Raw genomic sequence first — 25533 nt, forward strand, 5'->3', positions numbered from 1 at the left:
GGGGATTCCTGAGGAAAAAACAATCAAAGAATGAGAGGCAGGTGACAGCACCTTTTGGATGAGCTTTTGTTTAAAGAATGGCACACTATGAGATGCTTGACAGGATAAGCTTTCATTGTGGGATTTTTTTTTTTTTTTTGGACATCTAGTATACATTCATTTGTTGAAGGGTGATAACTCTTCTTGCTTTTTTTCTGCTCTATTGTGTTCCTGATCATATCTTTGACAGTTAGACAGCTGCACTGAATTTTTCACTTCTCACTGGCTAATAACCATGTGCCAAGAAGTAAGACGATAGCGACAATAATACATTGACACCCGTTTTATGAATACTGATAACAAATGGAGTGTTTGACCTTGATAAGCCATCTAGTGGCTCAATTCTTCAAACAGGTGGCCATCTTCTTAAATCGCTCCATCGGCATCAGAAGCAGGGAATCGAAGATAAAGCACATGGTCAGACTTAACCATAACATTTAGTGTTTTTTGGGGAAACACTGCAGACATCTAGCAGTACAGAAGCAGAATTAAATCCCTGCAATGTTTTTTTATTCATTCCTGGTGGCTACAAGCTCTCTCAGACTCCATCTTGAACAATCAGAACACTTTCCCTTTTCTTGCCAGCCGATCCCAGCTGATGAAGAGACTCAATTCATCATTAAAATACTGACTGATAGAACTGTAGCAGCACTCCAGCTTGAGCTTAGGGACTGATGTTAGTAACCAAAAGTACCATACCAACAAAGGGGAATGTGCATTTACAGTTTAATCATAATTCAGCAGGTCATGTGATGACAGTGACAATAAAGAAATTGGGATGAGGACCTTTTTTTTAGAGCCAAAACAAGTGTATACCGTCACAGACAAAAGACTGAAAACAGCCATCATGGACATGAAGCAAGCGAAAGAATTAAGCGATTGGTAAAGAAACCTCAATGCAAATAACAACCGCATTGACATGTGGCGGGCAATCATGTATTACAAAAGTGAGAATGCCTGCATCAATATGTGCGTGGCTGCCAGATTAGCTTAACACCTCTTACGCTCGCTTTGATCTCCTCAACAGAGCCAACCATTAAAGCCCTTTCCTCAGAGGACCTGGCACTTGTGTATACAGCGGACATGAGAAAGACCCCGCTGAGGGTGAATGCGAAGCTTGCTGTGTACTAAGAACGTGAGTCCAACATTTAGCTGTTGTCTTCACATCATGGACACATCTCTCTTTCTGGAGAGCATCACCTGCTACAGTAGACCAATCATTGTCCTTTAACCTGAGACGTCTGCAATGTCATGCCTCGACAATTACCCAGCTGTGGCATTCACCCCCATATTTCTGAAGTACTTTGAGAAGCTAGTTGTGTAGTATGTCAAAGATCTCCAACTGAATTGCACTTGATAGCAAGTAGATAAGCAAGATGTCCACTCAGCTCTCACAACTCAAAAAACACCTTTGTCTGAATGTTGCAAATAACTGCACATAATTAGATTCTCGACTTTCTCACCTTCGGACCACTGATAGGTTTATATTGGAAGATACATCTCCAGAAAATACTACTAAATACAGGTATTGTGGGGTCCAGATTCCCTAAAACGTCGTGCAAGCATGCAAGAACTAGCCTGCTGCAGGGCATGCGGCATTTTGCCGCTTAGCCACTCTCAAAGTTCAACTTTTGACACGCTATAACTTTTGACGGTGCACTGTGACGTGTATTCACGTGTAAAAGCAAACATAGAATACACATGGGTCCACAAACGAAACATGGACGAGAGGTTGATTTTGGTCCTCATTGATCTCCCAGAGCACCTTGGATGCAAACTATGCTAGGGTGCAGACTTCCTCCATAACAGGCATGCCAGATGTGTAGCTTGTTGTAGCCTCTTAATTTTAATCATTCAGGTTTGTTTTAGCTATGTGAAATCAACATGGACATGTCTCCACTGAAATACAATCATAACTATGTTACATTTTTTCTTACTTTGGTGGATTTTTCAAATCATAATTTGCATTTGCATGTGAGGTAAAATATGTTTGGACTAATGGACACAAGTCATATTTGTTTTTATTAAAGTCCACATGTAGGTAGTTACTGTATATGGGTAGGTATACCTTTACACAGAATAACTACCCATTTCTAAGTGTGTACACTCTAGTTTTGGAGGAATTAATTACACATTTGCATTAAACAAAGTTTTTTCCAGAGAATGAATGAATTAATGTATGATTTTAGACTCATAGCTTAGCTTTATTATACCCAACTGTAATAACTGCAGACCTCTTACTTATGTATGTAAACATGCAATGACACATAGAGTTGAAATGTAAAAACATTTTAGAAATGAAAAACCATTCATAACCCATCAGGGAAATCGTAGGCCCAACTCTCATCAGCAGACTGTCAAATTGCTCCCTGTTGAGCCAAAATTACTCGTGGAACCGGTCCCAGTGAAAGCGGAGCCCCTTCACCAGCGGAATTCCCCCAACCGCTCTCTGGACCTGAGGGTCTCGTGCACCCACACCCTTCTTGCTGCTTCCTTATTCCGTATATCCTCACAACCAGGGCAAGTGCCAAGGCTTTCTTTTGGTTCAAAGACAGAAACCTCTTCGCCACCAACTCCCTACTGGAATCGCTGTGTATCCCACACAATGTCACACGTACCACACGTCTGATGTAAACACAGGACGCAGACATGAGGTGCATTCAAATATTGCCGCAAGTACGAACTAATTGTAGAAAGTCTTGCCTATTTCGCGTTGAGCCCGGCTGCAAGCACAGCAAATATATTTTTGGAATAGGATGCAACCAGGCGGCTAGCTCAGCGCATGCTGCGTGAATGGCCCATCAGTCAGTTCATCCTGTCGCTCTTCTAGCAGGAGATACAGAGGGATCTGCTGACTACAAGGCAGCTTCCTCCCTCAGGCTGCAAGTCTCCTTGCTTTAAGTCCCCCACTCCACCACCAAGGAATACTCAAATATCACTCATCTCACGTACCTCTGCTCTACATATTCCACAACTGGCATTAAATAATATTGAACCAGAGCTGAAGCAATCAGTCGATTGACATTACATTAATCAGCAGCTATTTAGTTAATTAAGTCATTTGTCAATAAAAACAACAAAACAGAACATATCCTTGTGCCAGCATATGCATTGTGAGGATTTGCTGCTTTTAATTTGTCTTTTGTGGTAATAAACTTAATATATTTGGGTCTTGGATTGTTGGTCAGGCAAAACAAGACATTTGAAGACATTGTCTTGGGCTTTGCCAAATTGTGATGGGCATTTTCTCTGACATTTTAATGACCAAAGTTTTCTTTGATCAATTTAGAAAATAATCTACAGATTAGGCTAATCGATAATAAAAATAACCATAAATTGTAGGGAGTTCCTCTTTTTAAATAATAATTTAACACTGGGATATGTTTCAGGGTAATATTTTTACAGTTTAGTATATAGATGGTGTAGCATTACTCTTTTCCTTTTGCGTAACCAGTGTTATCTAATATGCCACCATGTACAGTATATAGCGATATTTCTCACTCATCTATTTTTGCACTAGCTTTGTATTTTAACAATCAATGAGCAGCTGCAATTTAGCATATTAGTTGCATATAGTGCTTTTCTGTACTTTTAATAAGTTTGTTTCATTTGTTAATATACTGGTATTTCAAATCTATTGTTACCATTAAACATATACCGCTATGCCCTATACTTCTACATTGTCAATAGAAAGGACGCAAATAACATAACTAACCTTTGTAGGAGAAAAACAAAAACCTGCAAGATGAGTGTCCATAGAATTGGCTTTGAGAAAACAGCTGCACACAAGCTTGAAGCAAAGCATTATGCCATGTTTTCATGTGAGAACATATTTAATCCCATAATCCACAATTTTGGTTGTTGCACACATGCAGGCATAGTGTATGATCAGTGTACCCAATAGAATATTACTTACTGTATTTTCTCTTCAGTATAGTTGGTATTCATTACCCTGCATTGCAACAGCACATTGTTACCTTTTCAGTGTTAATAAGTGCTTGCTTTAGTGTAGTCCAGGATATCGCTGTAAAATGGAGGAATACCGAGCAGAGCTGGTGACTCAATTGTTTCCTCTGTTTTGAAACCAAAGAAAGACGCCACAGCTTTTGTGCTAATGTAGCAGACTAGCGCCCAACATGGAAAACTAATTAAAAAGATAAGATGTGTGTGTGGTGACGTTTAGCTATTCTGAGATGGCATTGGTTGCAGAAAGCTACTGGGCTGATGACAATAGGCCTTTGACGAGGAGAACACGGCAAGGTCGCCATGTTTGGCTACTGGCCAGTTTCGCATGCCACTGCAAGTGTCTCCACGGTTAGTGTGGCTTTTGAGGGTTTCCCCGCAAAGGCTTTGTGAACTCTATGTGAAGCATCTTTGTTGCAACTGAAATGCCAATGGAAGCGCTCTTGTAGCCTACATGGGCATCTTGTCGATCCATAGCAGAGATGGCACTTTAGCCTGTAGCAAGGAGGGGAATTAGTAGCCAAACAAAAAGAAAAGATTATACAGTCACATGGAGGGGTCTAAGGAGAAAGTGTATCCTTGAAGAAGAATTTTAGCTGGCTAAATATGACTATACACTGACTTTAGACTAGTCCTATTTTATAGTGGATAAAATTTGATTTTAATGAGCTTTTTTGTCAAAGTGTATTCGCTTTTCTGATTGACTAGAATGTCTGCATTATTATCAAATAAAGCAGATGATTCTCACCGTGCAGCCTTATTATTTTCCTTAATAAATGCTGATAGCTAGAACTAATGTCAACTGTCACCTGGTTTGTGGAAGCTTTCAAATATTAATTCCAAGGTACTGTATGTACTGGAGATACTGTTTCTAAATTACCAGGCTTCTCTGTGATACTGTGTTTGACTGACATCAAGTAAAGTGTCATGTAATTCCCATTATTATCCTCATTATCGTTAATACAATCTACAATTTTGGTAGTTCTCTGTATATTATGCCATTTTCAGTTCTGTCTACACTCTCATTCTGCTTTACTCTGTGAAAAGCTGGATGTTAACATAGAGATATCCTGATCTGAGTGGGGACCTGATTATGTCATGTTTGTTGGGAGAAGAGGCATCTCTATCAGGGACTTGATAGAGATGCCTCTTACCATTTGTAGCATCAACAGCCTCCCCCTGATTATACAGTAAATCCCTGAAGTGCCAATGGTGTAAATAAAGCAGAGGCTGACAAACACTTTGGTGAACATAATTTTCACGTAGGGGTGTTAGATCTTTTACAGCTGACCTTTAACTCTTGTAAAAGTGAAAGTGTAAAGAACTTTCAGTTCCTTTTTATATTTGAGTGTTGGTCGAGCTTCGCTCTCTTTTTTATGTAGATGGATGGATTTAGTGTATTCACAGGCTGTCTCAGTACAGAATATTAAACCAAGTTTTTGTTTCCTTGTAGGACTGGTAAAAAATGAAAGCTCCCATTCCTCTTTTGATCCTGCTTCAAGCCATTGTGGTCCATTGCCTGAAAGTGGTGTCGAAGAGAGGCTCAGGTAAGTCTTGTCTTTCTACTACAACTACAATCTTTTCCTTTTGTTTTAATGATGACTGTCCTGAAAAAAAAAAACACAAGAGAAAATGCTGCATAGTGTCTATTTTACTTCAGCTACAAAACTCAGTATAGATTTGAATCCCTGGAACATGGCAAGATGTTAAGGCTCTTCTTTTTACCTGAAAGCACACGTTTTAGTCAACAGCAGAAGGATCACATGGCGTTGTGCTCTTTTACGTGCAGACTCCAACCAGTCTTTTAACAGCTTGATTTTCAAGTCCACAAACACTCAATTCAATTTGAGGTTCTGTGAGTGACGATGGAATATTTTGTCATTGATCTTTGCAGATCAATTGCATGGTGTTGTCTTGTTTTTTTATTTGTTGTAGAAGATGATGAGAACACAGACTTGTTTATTCTTGAAAGGTTTGCGACGTACCTCTTAATAACATAATAATGAGGGATCATATTAAACTTTGTGCAGTTACAATGCACATACTCGGATTGCCTGTCAGTGTGTACGATTCACAATTAGTCTGTTTGGTCATCATCTGTAGCTCAAGTCAGATTTTAAACAGTGCAGACTGGAGTTAATTACGTTCTTGTTTTGGCTTTGTTTGTTTTTTTGAATAGGTGCTTGCTTGCTATTGGACGCAATTCATTTATAATTTTTTTTTATAATTTTTTTTTTGTTCGGTATTACCAAACATAGCCAGTAGATGCAATGAACATTACTGCGTTCAGTAGTATTGTGGTATTGCAGAGACGATATGAACCGATGATGTTGTGACGTGCATTAACGTTTACATGTCTTAAATGGGCCTGATAGGTGCGAAGGTCAAGTGTGAATGAGTTTATGAGTGAGTTGCTCTGGATCCGTGAAGCAAGTTTCATCTGAAAGGATGCAGCTGTGGTCCTTTTTATGGAATGGCCAAGTATTTACTTAGTTGTGGTACAAATACTGCGTGGCTTTTGAGACTCAACAATACTTACTTTCTACAAAAGGATACATACAAGGTAGGGGAACAATCCTCATTGGCTAACATGAAACATAAAGGAAGTCTTTTGCAGTCTGTTGTTTTTTTTTCTATCCAGAGGCTGCTTGCGTCTGGGTTTTTTACGCATGCATATTAGACACAGGTGCAGGAATGGCCCAAGGCTCATCAAAGGGTTTTCTGCTTTTCCAGCAATGGTCCCTACGGGCTATCTCATCGGATGCTTCACGAGCCATTGCCTGGGGCAAGGATTTGAAATGTGTCCACTGATAAATGAACACCCCATCCGAGCCAGACCTCCATCCTTTGTTCTTTCTCTTTTAGCTTGTACGGCTTTATTAGAAGCCATGCTGGTTGCAAGTTAGTAGAGCACAAAAGTAATGGGGATTCTGGGCAATGAGAGCCAGTTTAAATTTGCATTACATTTATTTTTATGGAATGGAAAGGAACAGCGGGGCCAGGAAGGTGAATATCTTGGTGTCATAGCAGGTATATTTTGAAGAAATGTTTTTCAGGGTTTAGGGTTCCTTTGTTAATGAGATAAAACTTTTCCATTTTGTTTGGTCATATTTCCATTGCATATGGGATGATACCAGGCTCATAGTCTCCTTTAAAACCTCAAATGCAGTTTGGATTTCTGCACTACGTGCATGTGATATACTTCACTGTGAAAGGCCTGTTTAAGCAGGGCCTAACAATATGTGACAATTTCAGCTATTTTCAAGATTGCAAGAGTTTACTTGTAATGTTTGTATTTTTCTTATCCTAGCCAAATACTTTGACATTAATTCCATTTAAATCAAAAGCCTTAAAAGCCTCTTTTTATCTACAATGTTTTTAGGAAAATATGGAGATCAAGTTGAAATTGATAAATCAAATTACTGATTTAATCTCCAGTAAGACAAACTGAGCTGCTCCAAACTCTGTAAACATGTAGTGTTCTTCATCTGTACCTTCATTAAAGAAAATTCACTGTAGACAATCAAACCTGGAAGTGTCAGCCCATTAAAGGAAATGAAATGGCTTGATTGACTCCCTCAGGAACAATGAATCCACTATCTCACTCGCGTTCTCTTTCACCGGGCTCACACTTACATCCAAACACACACAATCGACTCCCGAAACCCCTGCACAGTGCTGCATATGCGCTGCTATTATCTGTAGATGATTACATTCAAAACACCCTTTTTGAGTAATGCTTTTTCTGCATTTGTACTCGGGATGGAACAGCGCAAAAACATACGATGCATATCTGCCACACTAATCCTCAACATGCATAAGTAGAACATATCCATTTGTCCTCTGCTGTGGATGCTCTTTGTTAGAATGCTGATATGGCCGGGACGGTTGGGCGAACCGAATAATTATGTATATTTTTGCTTAATACAGCATATCAAGTTAGATGTTGAAGGAAATCCCCACTCTTGGATGCTCTCACATGGTTTGTGTGATTGTATACTATCGGTCAGTGATGTTCAACCCATGATGTACAATTCATTCCAGGCGATATATTTAACTCCATGACATGTTTTCATCAACAAGCTTGTTTTGGCTGCATTGCATTCTGCTTTAATGAGCCTTTTGTTTGTGTAGAAGTTAGTTGTCAGCTTCTTATTGTCAAAATCATTTTCTTGCTCTTTGACTATGATTGTGCTGACACCAAAATAGACCAGATCTTGTTCTGAGTGAGGCTATGATTGCTATATGTGTGAAAATGCAGTAGTAGTGGGCTTGTTGCATTCCCAGTGGGAAAATCTGCATGGGAACAAGTGATGCAACTATTGTCAAATTGGCCTTCAGCAAGACGCTTAACAATGGTTTGCTTCTTTCTGTAGAGCAACACTACTATGCTTCCCTGTGTGAATGTGGTGTTGCTGTAAAGGAGCAAGTGGTCAGTAAAACCTCTTAAAAGCAAAAATAAAAACACACTAAACGGATGATTTGATGATATCTTCACACTTTACATATTGAAATATGTTGCACTGACTAATGAAATTGCAGGGTCACAGGCTGCTGACCTCTTTTGTATACCCTTACTTTCCTCATCAATCATCACTTAGTGCCTAACTGCTGACATTTAAAGCTAAAAAAATGCTAGAACAATTACATTTGGAGGTTAACATACCTCACCTTTTGGCAAAAATTAGTCAGTATGAAGAAATCTGTTTTTCAAAAGTGAGTAATATCTCTCTCTGGATTTGCGTGATCCAAATCATGTCTATCATCCAAGTCTAGCTTTGTTGGTCTTTTTCTGTTGCCCTCGCTATTCTTGGTTATTAAAAAAACAAAGATAATGTTCTGTTGCTGTTATTGTCCTAAACATACAATCAGCTCCCTTGTTGGCCACTTGTGCCATACTGTACAACAGATGTTTTGTAGGGTCGTGTGAGAAAACCCTAAAAGTGCCCATTTTGATACTTGGCAGTGAGCCGTAAAGAGCAGAATCCTTCTCCTGTACGCCACACAACTGCATTTAGTTTGATATGCAATAGAAACTCGAGAGTTCACGTAAGGTCTCACTTTTGACTCTCTAAAGTAATAACTATGCATTTATTCTTTTTCTCACCTCTGAACATGGATTACAACCAGAGTGAGAAGGTGCTTTGGAGGGTACTGAGGATGACGTTTGGCAGACGTGAATATAAAATAGAATAAAACGGACATGCATTGCAAAAGCAACTTAAAATGCTATAAAATACTGTTTTCTTATTGATTTCATGGGCATTGTTGTCCCCAGGGATTTACTGCGAGGCCTCTTGCTTAGAGCAGTTTTACAGCATGCCGGTTGATGACATACCATATATTTTGAGAATTCGACCTGCTGTCTTTTTCTGTCACACGGACCTCAAGGCCAACATGTAAGCTCTTTAGTGAACTGGCTTTCTTTTTTTGGCTAAAACGTGACTCATATTCAGTAAATTTCCTCTGAGTCCATGCTTGATTTATTGCACCATTCATCTGATTTGTGAAGAAAAAGATTTTGTTTTATGTCCCAAATTAACACAACAGTAAAGGAAACAACCTAAAATTGGCTTTTTATTGTGCACGGTTGATTTCTAATAAGGCAAACCAGGGACAGCGTTACTGTCAGCCACCAACCATTCCCTGTGGAGCCTGCAGGGACCACAGCTCCATCTATTCTGAACAATCTTTTTTTTTTAAGATAATTGTTTTGGGCATTTTAGCTTTATTTAGCTACCTTTTATTTGAGAGGACAGATTAGACGTAAAAAGGGGAGAGAGAGGGGGACTGAAATGCAGCAAAGGACTGCAAGGCAGAATTGAGCCTTCAGCTGCTGCAGCAAGGACTGAGCCCATGTACATGGGGCACACGCTCTACCAGGCAAGCTACCCAGGCGCCCCTCGCTTGTCATTTTTAAAACAAGCAGCTTTTCATACTTTTTGGTCACCAATTGGTTGCCTCAGCAATTGCAGTTTACTTTCTGTAGTGCAGGAAACCTTTCTCTTTTATCATCACTCAAACTCAACTCTTATTAAAACTGTTAACACATGTCCCCCCCAGTGGACACTGATAACATTTGTAGATTCACAATCATATTCTTTGACATTGATTGAGACAAATTTAGCCTCTCTCCTCCCCTCTGCTTTACAGTCATTAGTCCCCATTTATTCCACAGACATTGATGAGTCCCCAGACAAATGATGCTTACCTTTCCACAGTCTCCCAGTCATTCCAGCAATACATTACCCATAACACTCACAGTGCATCATTCTGTTATTCATGCACATGTAAAAAGCCGATCTCTGATATGGGTTCCCATTTTGAACTGGATTGCAGAATACTTTCCCTGCTTCTAGTTTCTATTAAGGATAGTCCGAGGGCCTGCTGTGTCACTCTGATGAAGGGTAGCTGTAAATAAAACATGCCACCGCAACAAGACCTTGGTTCCCATTAGAGAGCAGCTGCTGATCATCCATCTCTCCCTGTGTATTTATCTACTACCCCTACAGTAGGTCCTCAATATATATATTTTTTCCTCTCTTCATAGACATTCTGCTCTTGAAGGAGGAAGAATCAAGGACATCCCTGACAGTCATTTAAATTTAAAGTCTTCACACCCATTGCAACGCACAACTCCGGGAGGATGTCAACATTAATACGTCAGTTAAAGAATAGAATCTTCCACCCACATTAATGGGGCTACTCACAATTTGGCCAATAATAAGGCTCCTCTTAATTGGAGAAGACAGTGATTCCTAACTGGGGACGTCAGCACACAGCACAAATTCAATTATGGCAAGCCATTTGACTCTGTAATTGATATTAAAGGATGTTAAATATGGCAGGAAGCTGTCAGCAAGAACTTTGAGGGAGAGAAGGGGCACAGCACTTGCGACCCTTTTAACTATGTCAGTCTTTTACAAACGGAAACTACTGAATGTCAGATCATTCTCAATGTTTCAAGTAATAAATAAATGCCTTACTATTAATATAGAAGTGCCATCAGATTCACTATACACCACTTCTCAGTATTAGAAGCTTGGAATGTAAAGGCTCAAAATCAAGTTTAAAAAATCTACCTAAAAGAAATTCAGAAAACTTAAGCTGTTATGGAAAGCTTAAATTCAAGCTCTCTTCCCCCTCTCTTTCTCTCTCCCTCTCTCACACACATACAGAGACACACATCCGTGCATACCCACGGCTCATCTTCCCTCGGTCAATACCACATACCTGCCACAAATGTTGAATGATTGCCTCCACCGCACCGCCCGTTCATTGCGGGGGAGATTGATCACACACATGATAATAGAAATTAAATGGCTAGCCACATGGAGTTTTTTTTTTTTTTACCTCCCGCTGCTTGGACAGAGATAGGAAGCGAGAAGCATCTCAACACGTGTGCCAGAAAAAGGCCTATTGACAACTGGGGTTACTTTGGATATGTGCTTCAGGTTGGAAATACACGCCACAGTCCTCCGTGTGAGATAGATGACGATCAATCACCTGATTTATGAGCGGAATAGTCCCACCGTGGCCTGTTTCCTGACCTGTAATAATGTTACAACACCACAGCAATTGAGAAAAATGCCGGAGAAGGGTGTACAAGGCTGCAGCTCAGTGAATATGTGGTGTGTAGCTGTAGGTTTAGGTGGTTAAAGCTGCTGTCAGTGCTTCTGTGCGCAGATCAAAGACACATCCGATTACAGCTATTTTTATTTATTTGATGCATTTGGGTTTAAGACATTGGTTGTCGAAAAATGTCACCCACAGGCATGTGAAGCCCATGGGATGATTGGATTACTGAAATCCAGATTTGTGAAATGGGGTGGACTTGTGGGTGGAGCTAATAGGGTCAGACACCTGTCAATCAAGCAGATATGCCCCCAAATTAAATTATTTTACTGCAGCATAGCTTGCTTTTGCTCTTGTTTTTAATGTTTTGGAGAACCTTTAAAACTTTTAAAAATGAGTTGTTCAATATGTTATTCCTGTTTCTTTTGCATGGTTCTCTGAGAAGTCACCATTGGAAAAAGCTTTCACTTCAGACAGGGATGCAACCAACACACTTAAACGCTCACTTAAACATTCTGCCACTGTGCCACAGAGTGAACTTCAGTACGTTTTACTATTGGTCATTTTCCAACAGCTCTACTTTTATCTGACCCTTTTAAAGAATTAGGATTTATGATGTCTTAAATAGTCGTAGAAGTAATTCCCAATTGTAAATACAGGAAGGAAGCTGTTTTCAAAATATATAACATTCTTACCCTTGGAGTTGAAAACTAAAGGGTTAAGATGTGAAATATACAAATTCAGTGAATGAGTGAAGCTTACATTTTCTTCCCACCTTTTATGTGTTGTGCTTTCCTCTATCTGTTTATTGTCTTGGAACTTCCACAGTCTGCAGGCATTCAACATTAAATGCAATATATTGCATTACCTCCCGTTTAATATTTCTCTCTGAAAGATAATACGTTCATTTCAGGCTCCCTTAGCAAATTATGCTGCCCACTTTAAGAGCTGGGGCATTTGGTACCAATTTGAGAGATTATATGTGTGGATGATAATGAGCTTTAGTCCGAAAGAGGATTTAAACATCGAGAAGGCTAGCCGCTGCTTAATTTAAGAAAATCTGGCTCTCAGGTTTAAGGAAGAGGACTTTAGGGGAAATAAAACTCCCCAACAAAAAAAAAGAAAAGAAAAACGTGTTAATGAAAAGTAAATATGTAACATTTGTAATAAGGTTAGGGCAATTTGGACATGAACAGTAATGGTCCCGGAAATTATTTGAATTCCCCTTGACTGCTTGCTTCTCTAAAAGCTGAGCGACGGGGGGAAATGAAGCTGTAGTCTCTCACTAATACGCAAATCGCCTGGAGGCGGCGATGGGACTGTACCCAAAAATATCACACATTTTAACCTGGGGCTTCACTGCATGATTAATCCATGTGGGTACTCCTCCTCATTCAGCGTCACTCTTTGCCTGCATGTATCTGTCTCTCCTATCTCCCAATCTTAGCACAATTCTTATATATTTATGTTGATGGATGCCATTTCCCACATTTGTCACACTTGAGATGGCAGTTACGGTGTTCTTTTAAGTTCCTCTCTCACATTAAAAAGGTCCTTCATCTCAATGGCGCGGCCGTCCCTTCTGGTTTCTCTGCTGTTTCTCTGTGTAACCTTTGCCTGTCTTTATGTTTCACGCACCATCTCTCCATAACCTCAAGTGATAGTTATTGCTGCCATTGATTGGGGACTGTCTCTTGGAGACCAGACAGGATCACTGGGGGAGTCAGATAGATGTCTCACAGAATAATTAAAGCAATACACTCATGCCTAATCCCATAATCATCATTAGATTTTAACGGGTTTAAACCACGAGGCTGTTTCTGCTGCAGTGTCTGTAATTTCTGTTTGCAAATCAAATTTGAACATACTACCTCTCCTAATATGTATGCTGGGGACCAAATTCTATGCTTCGTCTATAAATTACACACCTGCGGTATCTGTTTGAGTGCAGTAAGATTGGGCTAAATGATAGCTCGCGTCCCTTCTTGATTAAAGGTAGCTTGAGAAGTGAGAGCAGACCCTCCTACTGTTAAAAAAGACAAGTATTGAGTTTTTTCTTCTCTCATTTGTGGAAATCAGACAAACTGGTAATTTGATTTCCACTTGTCTCAGCCTTTGCAATCTCTGAGACATTCGATTTGTTTTATTTCCAGTGTTTTGACTCTGAGAGTACATTGGTTTTCTATCGATTGAAGCGCTAACTTTATTTTGGGCTGATGCAACTCCGTTAGGTTTGATTTCTGAGGGGAGTTTATTGATTTGCATGGCAACACCATCTCTTGTCATTTTATGACTTTATTAGCCTCATACTTCACCTGCTGGTTTTCCAATTTACTCTACAGGGATTTTAAAAGCACAAACAGCCTGAAGCATAAAAAACATGTTTATGAACCAGATATTTGTATGCAGAATTACTTTTCAGATAAATAATTTCCAGAAAGAAAAAAAACAACAAGCTTTTATATCACTTTTGAAAGGTATTCTTTCCTCCGTTATGAACAGCAGGCAACACTGTTTTAGCCGTCTGTGTTCAACAAGACCAAGGACTTATAGCTTTACTCAGGAATCATTTCTCTAGGTTGATGGCTTGAGACAAAAGATAACATTTTCAGGTTTATATTTTTTTTCCCACATGACTGTCACTGCTACACGCACACTACAGTTAATCTGCAGTGTTTTGTTGCCATAACAACATATGGACCTTTATCAGTTAGAGGAGGTTTCTGCCCATATGCAGGAACTATAAGGAAGGTGTGCCTGGATTTGTCAATGTCATGGGATGAATGATAAGTAAATCAATGGAAAGAAGATGCCTAGTGCAGGGATTATCAAGCATTCTACACTGAGCAGGAACGTGGATTATAGAGAACTGGTCAATAGAGTAATTAGTGTGTTTTTCCACAAAGTGAGTTACCCTTGAAGTGCACATGTCTTTATTATGTAATTAATTTCCTTGTGATACATTTTCCTTGTTTAAAAAAACCACTATAATCATTCATTCTTGTGTCTACATGAGTCTAGACACAAGAAGGATCCTCAAAGCCAACGTTCATTCACCCTTTTTGATTAATAAGCTCCCTGGATGCAGTCAACGTTGTTTTCATCCAGTTTGAATCCTTTTTTAAAGGCATGAGTGTAATAATTTGCCTGTGAGGCTGAGATATTCCAGTGTTTCTATTACAAATCAACCTGTTTTCTTGATGCCTTTCTTTTCATGCGTTCTTTTGTGAGGCTTTTTCTCAAAGATTCAAGACAGGACATAACAAATTCACCCATTTTTTCAGTTACAGATTAGATTTTTAGACAAATCTGACTAAGATTGGGTAAAGACGATATTTACACCTGGTATTTACATGCAATCTGTCTGCATATCTTACCTGGATAAGGAATAAGTTTACAAAAGCATGTTAAGAGATCACCTGATTCCTGAGGCCCGTTTCAGAAAGAAGGTTTTGTGAAAACTCTGAGTTAGTTCACTCTGAGATGAGGGAAACTCTGGCTGTTCTGTTTCAGAAAGAGAGGTAACTTAACCTCAGTCGGTTACTATGGTAACTGGGCCTGTGAACCTAACCTGGTCTGGAGCAGGTTTTCCTCTCTGTCTCCTCCCTCTGACACAGCGCTCTTTCATTTCCTCATTCATTCATTCATTCATTCATTCCTTCAATCATTCAGTCTGTATAAGGTGCATTTTAGTGCAGGTTGTTATCTGTGTGAATTTAAAACAGTGGTTGTTTATTAACGGTGTTAGGCAGACTATGAAAAGTTTTTGTTCCAAACATCGACATTTTGTTAACGATCCCGTTGATGAAGAAGCTATATTACTTTGCAAGGAGTTAAACTTACGTCGGGAAATGATATTGAGGCCCCGACTATAGAATTATTTTCATTTCCAGATTACTACCTACTTGAGCGGTATGGTCTTTCTTCCCAGTCTATCAGTGATGTAGCCTACATAACCTTATGCATCCTCATATCACTAACGTCACCCATCCCCGTCATCATTCTTTGTGTCGCATTATGTTTTTTTTTTTTTTGCAAACGGCAGTTTTCTTTACAACCTTGGTGATGCGGAGAATATTAGTAAAGCTACTGTATGCAGAGCTGTCAGAAGAGTGTGACTCACTCTGAAACATTTTTGGAGAGTTTCCTGGACATAAACCAGTAAGAGCCATTAAAAAGAAATAAATGATTGTAAATCATAATTATGTTAATGACGGTGCTGCAACCTCAGAACGGGAGTAGTAATTAGTAGGGTTAGTAGTGTACTTTTTTGCCCGCAGGACTGCACCTAAATGAAATTATAGGTCTAATACCATTCCAGGTTTCACCAATAACATTATACGTTACTTGTGATTAAATATAAAATCAATTCACGATATTAGAGCTTACACATTGACTCAAGCAGACATTTTCTCCCACAAAATTTTCCCTCAACCGCTGGGATGCTTTTTTAACAAAATATAAGTTCAAACTTGCTGTATGTGCGCATGGGTAGTTCCACCAACCATTTTGTTTGTTGTTGTTACCATGGTGAATTGTAGTATCATGGCTCCATATATGCTGCCTTTTTATTGTGGTGCACACGCTTAACTCGGAGTAGATTGAACCAACTCGAATCAGCTGTTCTGGAACCGAAAACTCAGAGTTTCCCATCTCGGGGTGAATCAACCTCCTTCCTGAAACGGACCCCTGGCCTTTCTAAAAGCCACCAACAGATAACGTCCCCCAGATAACATATACCCATACAGATGTTAATACCGAGGAAACGGGGTCACTATGTCATGTCACATGAACATCCGTTGCCAGTCAAAATAGGGACAAGCAGGAAAACTGTAGGATGGGATGACTATTTTTCTATTCTCCCATTTGACCTTGTAAACCAATTATTTCCTTATTAAGACTAGAGTGGAAAAATTCAGATGACTGATACAGTGACTGGATGGGAAGTGTGTGGCCTTTTCCTGCCTTCAGTGTCGCCGTTGTGAAAGGAACTGCATGAATTGCGATTTTTAATTAGCCTACCCCGCACAATGAGGCTGTGGTCGCTTGAGAGGTGACGTTTTGTGAATGCAGGAAGCCTCTCAACAACGTAGCATTTGATGAGGCTGTCAAGCTCTCTCGCGTCAGCCAGGCACTCAGCGTGTGGCCTTTTTCAATGCTCCTTTATTAGAAAGTTTGAACACATCCTCTCTCACTGTGTTCATTCCCTGTTCACAGTCTCCCTGTCGCTCAATGGCAGCTAAGAACAAAAAAAGACTACTCTCTTGTTCTCTTTGTACGTTTTCTTTCCTTTCGTTTTTCCTTTTTTTCCCCACATTCTTTTTTTGTCAAACTGGGATTGGTCAAAGCACAAACAACCTATTTCTGCAACAAGCAGAAGCACAGTGAATCCTTACAGGTCTCATGGGAGTCCTGCCAAGTTTGGGGCTTTTCAGTTTTCCTTTATTTATTTTATTTTTTTTTTGCAAGGGAGAAAGGATGTAAGCTCGCTTGCCGAGGAGTACGCCTTTGTTGGTTGCAGGAGACTGACGCACTGCAGGAGTTCTGGAAACAAACCAGGTTGACTCTATTCTCCAGGCCCGGCTGCTTTTCTCACCACTGTTCAGAAGATACAAGCAGGTCCCGTTCAAATCATATTGCTTTGCATTTTAATTATAATTAACCAGGAATCACCAGGTATCCCCCCATAGGAAAATATGTCATTGTATCCCAAGCCAAAGTACCTATTCTTTGGGGAAAGAAATACTACTATAATTAAGATGCTCTACATTTGTTTTTAAAAATCACCTCTGTTCAAAATTTAACTCAACTATTCCCTGTAAGCATGCCTTATAATTTCATTTGGCATGATTCACGGTGACGTTCCGTCACATATTTCCCTGTCATGTTTATTGCTTGCGTTTGATGTGGCGCACAGTTGAAATATTTAAGACCTCTTATTTACGATCCTCCAGGGCCCAAAAAATGCGAGAAGATGGCAGTTGATTTCCCAGCAGTGCAATGATCGATAAATTCTACATATTAATTAAGTTCCACTGTCACCTCCAAGGCCTCTCCCAGGAATAAGCCTCTCCCTGGTCTCTTATCAGCCAATCGCAGCGCAGCGTGGCACTGCACAGCCTCCCCCGCAGCTCCTCTGCGTTCATGAAACACACATATGTACAGAGGTGCTGCATTAGTGTAGAGTGTGTCTCTCTCAGTGAGGCATGAGAGGGACAAGGGAGGGGGAGGAAATAATTATCTGTAATTTACAAGAAGTGTCTTTTATTTATTTCTTTTTATATGACAAATGTGAAAAGTTTTCGGCTGTGGATCAAACAGTCATGAAATGCTTTTACAGCCCTGGTGGCCTTCTAAAGCGATTAGATTCTATTAACCTGTGACACGTAAATAAGATTGAGAACATGGCAGATTTCAGTCCTAAAGATGCACACAGTTTGCTACTAATGCTTATTTCTTAGAGCTGAAGAGGGGAGTTCAAAAGAGAGGAGACATGAAAAAGAAGTGACTGTCACTACAGAAGGAGCATCTTTAGTAAAAAAAAAAAAACTCACCAGATTTTGTGGTTGGAGGCAGCTGAAGTATTGTAGATTTTGTCTTTGTTGTGACAGTACAGAGCCTGCACCATCCAAAGAGCTTCAAGTCTCTATTAGCAGCTCCTGTTAACTGGGAGGCACTACAGATGTTAGTAGGCGTTGCGTCTTTGTATCCTGCCAGTAGCCAAGTAACACGGCACACCGCTACCTCCCAGTCCCAATTGTTTCTGCACTCTTAGCACATCCCCTCACACATTATCCTCTCCCAAATGAGATTCATAATTCTCCTCTCTCCGCAACCTTTGCCTGTGTCGTGCGTTATCTCTGATCTTGCCAGTGGTTACTAAAACTGCTTCAGTTCCGTTCAGCCTCTCACCGACGTTTCTCCACCGTATATCATCTGACATCGAAAACACACAAAAAAGAAACTGTTATATAAAAATGTAATTTCCTGGCAGCCAATTAAGTTTGATTCTTGAAGTGCTAGCCTCTGAGTGTGTGTAATGAGGCCCATAGCTTAACTGTGAGGGCTGCTGGCTGCTGTTTGACAAAAAATGTGGGGTTTTTCTCCATTTACATAGAGCCTAATGAGTCGTGAAGATGCTGTTGTTTTCCATCAACAAATCAGACGATTGAAGACAAACCGGTCAAAATGCCTGATGAACGGATAACACCCCTTTTACAAGGGCGCTGACCTTACATATTTCTTTGCACCTGCAAAGTAAGACATTTAATTAAAAGCGACATTGGGGGGCGCCCAGATAGCTCAGTTGGTAGAGCGGGCGCCCATATATAGAGGTTTACTCCTCAATGCAGCGAGCTCGGGTTTGACTCCGACCTGCGGCCCTTTCCTGCATGATACCTCCTCTCTCTCCCTTTCATGTCTTCTGATGTCCTATCAAAATAAAGGCTGAAAATGCCCAAAAAGTAATCTTTAAAAAAAAAAGTGACGTTGGTGATTATGCATGGAAATCATAACGCTGTTAAATGTACTTGCAATTACGGCTTACTTCTGTCTGTCTTAATAAAAACACACCTGCGTCAACAGCTGGGAAAAAGGATAACAAAGAAAAGCAGTTCCTGATTGTGCCATTATGATTGTTGACAAGTCATCTGTCCCAGTTCCAGCCCTCAAAGACTCCAGTCCAATTCCAAAATAAAAGTATCCAAATCCCAATCCAACACCTTTCATTTTCTCAGCATTGAAATTCAAAATAGCCTGATTATAATGTTTAATGTGCATGCCACCCTCAGCGATTTTAAAATCGTGTGATATAGGCATTTAAAGGGCCTCCTTTTGCAACATTCTCTAAGGCTCTCTGTTGCTGTTTTGTGCACCAAGTGCCTGGTCGTGAAAAACACAAGGACAGCTCAGGATTCTGCTTCTGTATGTGTCTTTCATTGCCTTTAATATGCAAATAGGAGATTAGCTTTGGAAGGAAACTGTTTGGCATGGGAGTTATTTCTGCCGGGAGGGTGATGCTAAACATTTTTTTGCAACACAGGATCAGACTGAACCATTTCAGCAAGAAATGGCATCTGTACAATGAGAAAATATGCATTTACTCTTTAAATCGAGTATACTTCTCAGTTAAGCACAGTTATGTATTCTTTGGCATAAAGAGTTAATAAATGACTGCTGCTACATGCAGGCAAAGTCCATGGGTTCAGTAACATGACAAGCATTACTAATTTAAGTCAAAGGCATGTGTCAGTTTTTCACTCGAGCCACATGACAAAATTTAAACGACTCTCTCTGTATAGCTCAGACACATCAAACAAAATAAGAAACCTACGTCTCTGCAATTCCTAGCCAAAGCCAAATACAGCCTGTTAAATGACTTTGGTATTACACTGTCAGAAAACCATTTCAAATGTGCCATGGGATGCAATTCCAGTGTTTCTTTTGATCTCCAGTGCAGAGAGGAGGAGGGATTAGGAAACATTTCATATCACGGAATTGTGATCCCGGCATTAGAGCTACACAATGGGCATGTAATGTCAACATTCATAATTGAGTGATTTAAATGACCACGTTTTTTTTGCGTGTGGGCTACCTCTGCAGTTGTTGCTGCGTCACAATGTTTAACCCTTTTTAAAGTGTGCTGCAGGGTGACTAGTGATGGTTCCAACACACATCTAGAACACCATCTAGAGGTTGCTGCTCCTCTTCCTCCTCTATGCATGTTTAAGTGACCGTAAACACTGTCCACCCATGACAACAGGAGCTCAAGTGACCGCAACACTGTGTTGTAGAATACAAATATAAAAGCACGCTAAAATACACTGCAGGCTTTCCAACTCAAAGTCCGTCAAGTAAACTGTTTATACTGAAGCTAAGTAAACTGAATTAAGATTGAAAGCTCACCACACTTATCAAGTCAGCATCCAAGCTACACACACCTCTTGTTTGAAATATTGATTGTGTGCGCGCACACACACACACACACACACACACACACACACACACACACACACACACACACACACACATACATGTGAGACAGTGAAGCGAAGATTATCCAATCAAACATCCATTCTGACCGTGTACAATTGATCAGAGTACATTTGCTCGGGGCTGACAACCCAGGGGGCATTCATGGCTTCTCTGACTGGCTCAGAGGGGGGTTAAGGATTATTGACTGTGGTATAAAGGAAATAAAGAAATCTGCAGAATAGAGTCACTGAAAAATGGGATTGAACAAAGAAATACGCATGCTGAATGTATAATCAAAACAATGTAGCACCCGAGACACTTCCGTGGTGGACTATTTGCGCCACTAAAGGACTGTCTGTTTACAGGTTTTAAAGCTTATTTAGACCAGATGAATGCTCCAGCAATGGACATGGCACTTAATGTCTTTTGCTTTTTACTCATGTCCGTCCCTACTAAATGGTCATTGTGTGGAGATTTTTCCCACAGAGGTTTTGTGTGCACATCTACCCTTAATTACAGAATCATAAAGGACACTCTTGCCTATCAGTCTTTGCTATCTGAGGGAATGAATGTGTTTTAGATATCCCTTGACCTCTTCCAGGCCTACAGAATGGAGTCAGTGTGTGCCGGAGCAGCCTAATTGTGTTGACAGCCCAGTGTCTTGCCTCTTGCACCCATGCATGACATCCAGCTCTTCGACAGAGCGGCATGCCTCTGCAGTCCTTTGCTGTCGAAGGTAATGCCACTTGAGCGAATGTTTAAACAAACGATTATAGATGCCTCTGCACCGTTGACTTCAAGCAAACGCTTTTTGAGTATTTGCATTTTTATTGTTGAGTTGCAAACACTTACAAACATAACCAACAGCGGATGAAATGTGGCTCAGAGTTAATGAATAGATTTTAATGGACACTCTAAGAATGTGTTAATTCTCTGTCAGTGCACGCATATGTGTGGTTTTATTGAAGCTGAAAGAATTGTGCATTGGGTTGCTGGTGTGTGCGGCGCGATTATGTTGAATCTGTTCTCTCTGTTGTGCGGTGCCAACAGTTTAAACAAGGCTGTGTAGGTGGAGGGATGTGGGAAGAGAGGAAGGGCAAAGAGAGACAAAGGCAAAGTGGAAAGTGTGCAAGGCCGAGCTTCATGAATTCATTTCCCCTCTCTCCTGAGTCAGAGGGACCTCGTCTGAACCCATTACGGTGGTAACAAGGTGACAGCGAGGGGTCTTACTACGGGTTCTGGCCTCCGGAACTCTCTGGCTGCCCGTCTATGTTAATTAAGGGAGAGAATGAAAGTGTGAGGTATGGGGACACTGTTAGACAAAATCGTTTAACTAGATGGTCCATATAAGGACAGAGTTTCACTTCTTCTCTCAATGAGTTTGCAGCTGTGAGGTGGAACTAAAAAGACAGCGATTCAGGCCGAGACCCTGATTCACATAGGTAAGGGAGATATACAAATCTCCCTACAGGCACTCAGCAGACCATGAATTATTAAGACCCTATTAGACTTGTCATGTTGAATTCTTTCAAGCTACAATGATTGGCCTGTCTCATTCCCTAAATCCATTTCCTTTACACATTATTTAAAGAACTGGTCATTGGTGCTCTTCTAAAATAATGTCCTCTCTCAACCTTGCTGGTGCTTACAGACAGACAGACAGAATAAAAATATGTGGCATGTCAAATAGAAAGTCTTTTTCTCCTTTCCAACTCCCTTCTTTTGTGGTAAAAGTGGCGTCATCTCTCTGCGAGGGAATTGGCATTGGTGAAGTTCACTAGGAGAGCATTTTTAGTGCAAAATAAGTGGGCGATCAGGAGATGTCATCAATTCCAATGCATGCCAGTTGCCACGGAAACAGAAGTGGAGAGGCTTTTCTCAAGGATCCTGTTAAACATTTAGAGTGTGCAGGGCTCAGAGTGAGAGAAGAGAAAGAGAGCGGAATAGATGTGTCATGGACAATTGTCCATCTTTTATTTGTATTTTCTTACCTTCCATTAGAAGTGAAAATGATGGGGGCACATTTGCACGATTGGTTTTAAGTTAAAGGTTTCGTTTCTACTAACCAGGAAACACGGTTGGAAGACATGAAATTATACAGCTCACAAACCTCCAATTTACCTAAAGGCATACGTTTTATGGTTCAGTTACATTTTCTAACTCTGGCAATATCTTCCTAATACTTACAGTAGATGTGAGTTGCATTTCAAATAAAATGTATATTGTAATGGGCAATTTTGACCAACAAAATAGCATTCAGCAATTCTTGTTATAGTGCAAGGCATTACTGACATTCACCCCGCTTACCAACTTGGCCTTTATCTTCACAAGTGACCGAAGCTGTGGCCGAGCTTGGCACAACAGTTGTGTGGCGCCTCCTGATCGAGTAGCCCTTCTGCAGTGGTAATCTCCCAGCAGACAGGCCCTAAATGGGAAATGGTAACAACGTGGGCTCAGCAGATAGGAGCTCTGTGTAATTCCTGTTAATTACTGTCCAGGAGGTGATAAGAACTGGTTGGAGAGGCTAAGACAGGAGATAAGGAGGATCAGGGATTCACCTGAAGGATTTTCCACCCCTTGGACAAAAATAGTCCAGTTGTCCAGAAATAGTGTCAAGATCAAAGCTGCCCCAAAGTAGCTGTTGTTTCTTTTTCACTTCTTGAACTAATGTAACGGAACTGTTTCAAAGCCCAATATAGAACAGTGGCGATGGGTGAACTGGACGTTTTATCCGTTAAGACATGTTTTCCCAGCAAACAGACTTATTGACTTGAGATTGTCATTATGTTTCCATTTAATGTTGGGGTTCTATCGTGAATTTCCAACAGTTTCAATAGTCAAAAAAACACCTGCATGTCTTCAGCAAACATTTTATTGTTGCATCCAACCCATTATGGCATTTATGTTGGCAAAATTACACGAAATACAACTCAAGGTCCACTTACTCACTTCTGGAGCTCTTTACTGTATCACACAGTCTTCATCTGCAGATTCATTATGCTTTATTATAGAATAAGCTATTAAGTGGACCTTGAGTTTGTATTGTTTGGTCAGATGCTGTTTCTATGGTCAAAAGTGAATTGTCAAGCTCAAAAGGAAAACATTTCTGTAATATTGAGTAAACTAATTCACATTCAATAAGATATAAAATCCTGGCATTGCCCTTTGCTAATTCAAAAAACACATCAAAACAGGCGTATGCAAACTCACTTCAAGTGCACTTGAGTAAGACCATTGATGCCACAGCAAATATTCACAGCATGACTTGAGGGATTTTCTTTTGAGAATAGTTCAAAGCAATTCAACAAAAAACATGAGCCCTGTGAGACCCAATTCATTTCTTTGCCACATTCCAAGCCTCCATTAGCATGCGCCAGGAATGAATCTCACAAGTTGTCAGTCACCTCTGTTCTACTGTGAAATCAGACCAAATCCCAGTTGCTGTTTGTCTGGGTTTCACTGCAGAGGCGACCTCTGACCTGATAACAAACAGGCCTCTCACTTGTGCATAGAAAAGGACCAGTATTGTATGATACTGTAGTATGAAAAAAGGAGGCTGATTAGAGAGGACACTGTGTGGTTCTTTGAAGGAACTGAACCCTACATGATAAACTGCAAAGACACTCTCGGGCTGGGGATGTATGAGCTCATATTTGAGAAACGAGGCTAGTTGTCCGAATGCATTACTGTAATAAGACCTGGGAGAGGGGGTGGTGCTGTTATCTGCATGTTGACCTTGTTGGTATTAAGTTATTAAATTACTCTCTGGAGTGTGCATGGTGGCAGAGATGTCGGTGGTCTTACTGTAAACTTCTCATGTCTTACTTTTTTATTTAATTCTTTTCCTTAGTCCTGCTTATTTACAGCTCATTTACAGCTTATTTACAGTCGTCTTCACTCTGCAGCTCATCATTAGCAGCTGAAACATATTTCCCCCTTGTAACACACAGAACACCATGATACTAATTACCTTTCAGTCACCAGTAAGGCTTGGTTTCCCCCCCTACTTCTCATTGAACAGTCGTTGCAGTAAAGAGTCTGTTTCAGTGTGGAGCGTCTATACAAATCACGCATAATATGACAACCATTCATCAGTTTGTTAAATGATTATCAAAGAGAGCTACTGAGAATATGCACATTTCATGTCTTAGAAATCACAGTGTGCTGTACCTCATTCTTAGTGATTAGAGAAGACACAAACATTAGGTTTCCCACAAGTAAGAATAAGTAGTTTTTGATTACACGGAGGGATTTCTTTTTTAAATACGCTGAAACTGTACCAATGGCTTGGACAAATTTGATTCTCCAGCTGTAATACATACAAATGTTAAAAATGAAATGGTTTCTAACTTCATCATAGCATCTGTGATTAAATTAGTCAAGTCTGTGCACTGTGCCTAATGGACCTTCCATGTTCCAGATATTAGACAACACAGCAAATTAGACATGATCCACTTGCCTTTTTCATTGTTAAATAAGATGATTTTGATGCATCGTTGTTCATGTTTTTACTCTGAAAACAACCTATGTCAGAGTTTGTGTTATGCTGCAGGACAAAAAGACACACTATGCTGGGCCAGATCTCCTATTTCCAATTAAGTGAAGTCTTGCAAAGGCATTCAATTATATTTAAGATATAGGTGTGCTTCCAACTTCGTGGCAACATTTATCAACTTGACTGGCCTGCGCAAAGCCTTAGCTCTAACCCCATCCAACATCTTTAGAAATGAACTGGGAAGCTGAATGTGAGGTATACCTTATTTCCTTGACAACAGTGGTCAACCTCACTAAAGCTCTTAGTGATCCCAGCATCATGTACAGATCTGAATAAACATGTTTTTATACAACCATCCATGCTCCAAATTCAAAGGCTTTGGATCCTGAACCTCTACATAGTTCAAGAATTTGTACAGTTATCCACAGATGTTTTGTCTTCCATCCCTCAGAACACAGGTGATGGGTTGAGGGATTGAGGGAGAAGAT

General features: G+C 40.2%; 1 protein-coding gene across 3 annotated transcripts in view; it reads left to right on the top strand.

Moving 5' to 3' along the window:
* The window catches only part of LOC116674158 (interleukin-1 receptor accessory protein-like 1), a 264381-nt gene that overhangs the window by 55207 nt on the left and 183641 nt on the right, over window positions 1-25533 (top strand). For all 3 annotated transcript variants that reach the window (XM_032506682.1, XM_032506680.1, XM_032506683.1), the window contains one exon: window positions 5456-5549. In XM_032506682.1, the coding sequence (XP_032362573.1) occupies window positions 5468-5549 (82 nt within the window). In that variant the 5' untranslated portion in view covers window positions 5456-5467. The remainder of the gene's footprint in view (window positions 1-5455; window positions 5550-25533) is intronic.

This window comes from Etheostoma spectabile, chromosome 24 (assembly GCF_008692095.1).
Source record: "Etheostoma spectabile isolate EspeVRDwgs_2016 chromosome 24, UIUC_Espe_1.0, whole genome shotgun sequence".
NCBI lineage: Eukaryota > Metazoa > Chordata > Actinopteri > Perciformes > Percidae > Etheostoma > Etheostoma spectabile.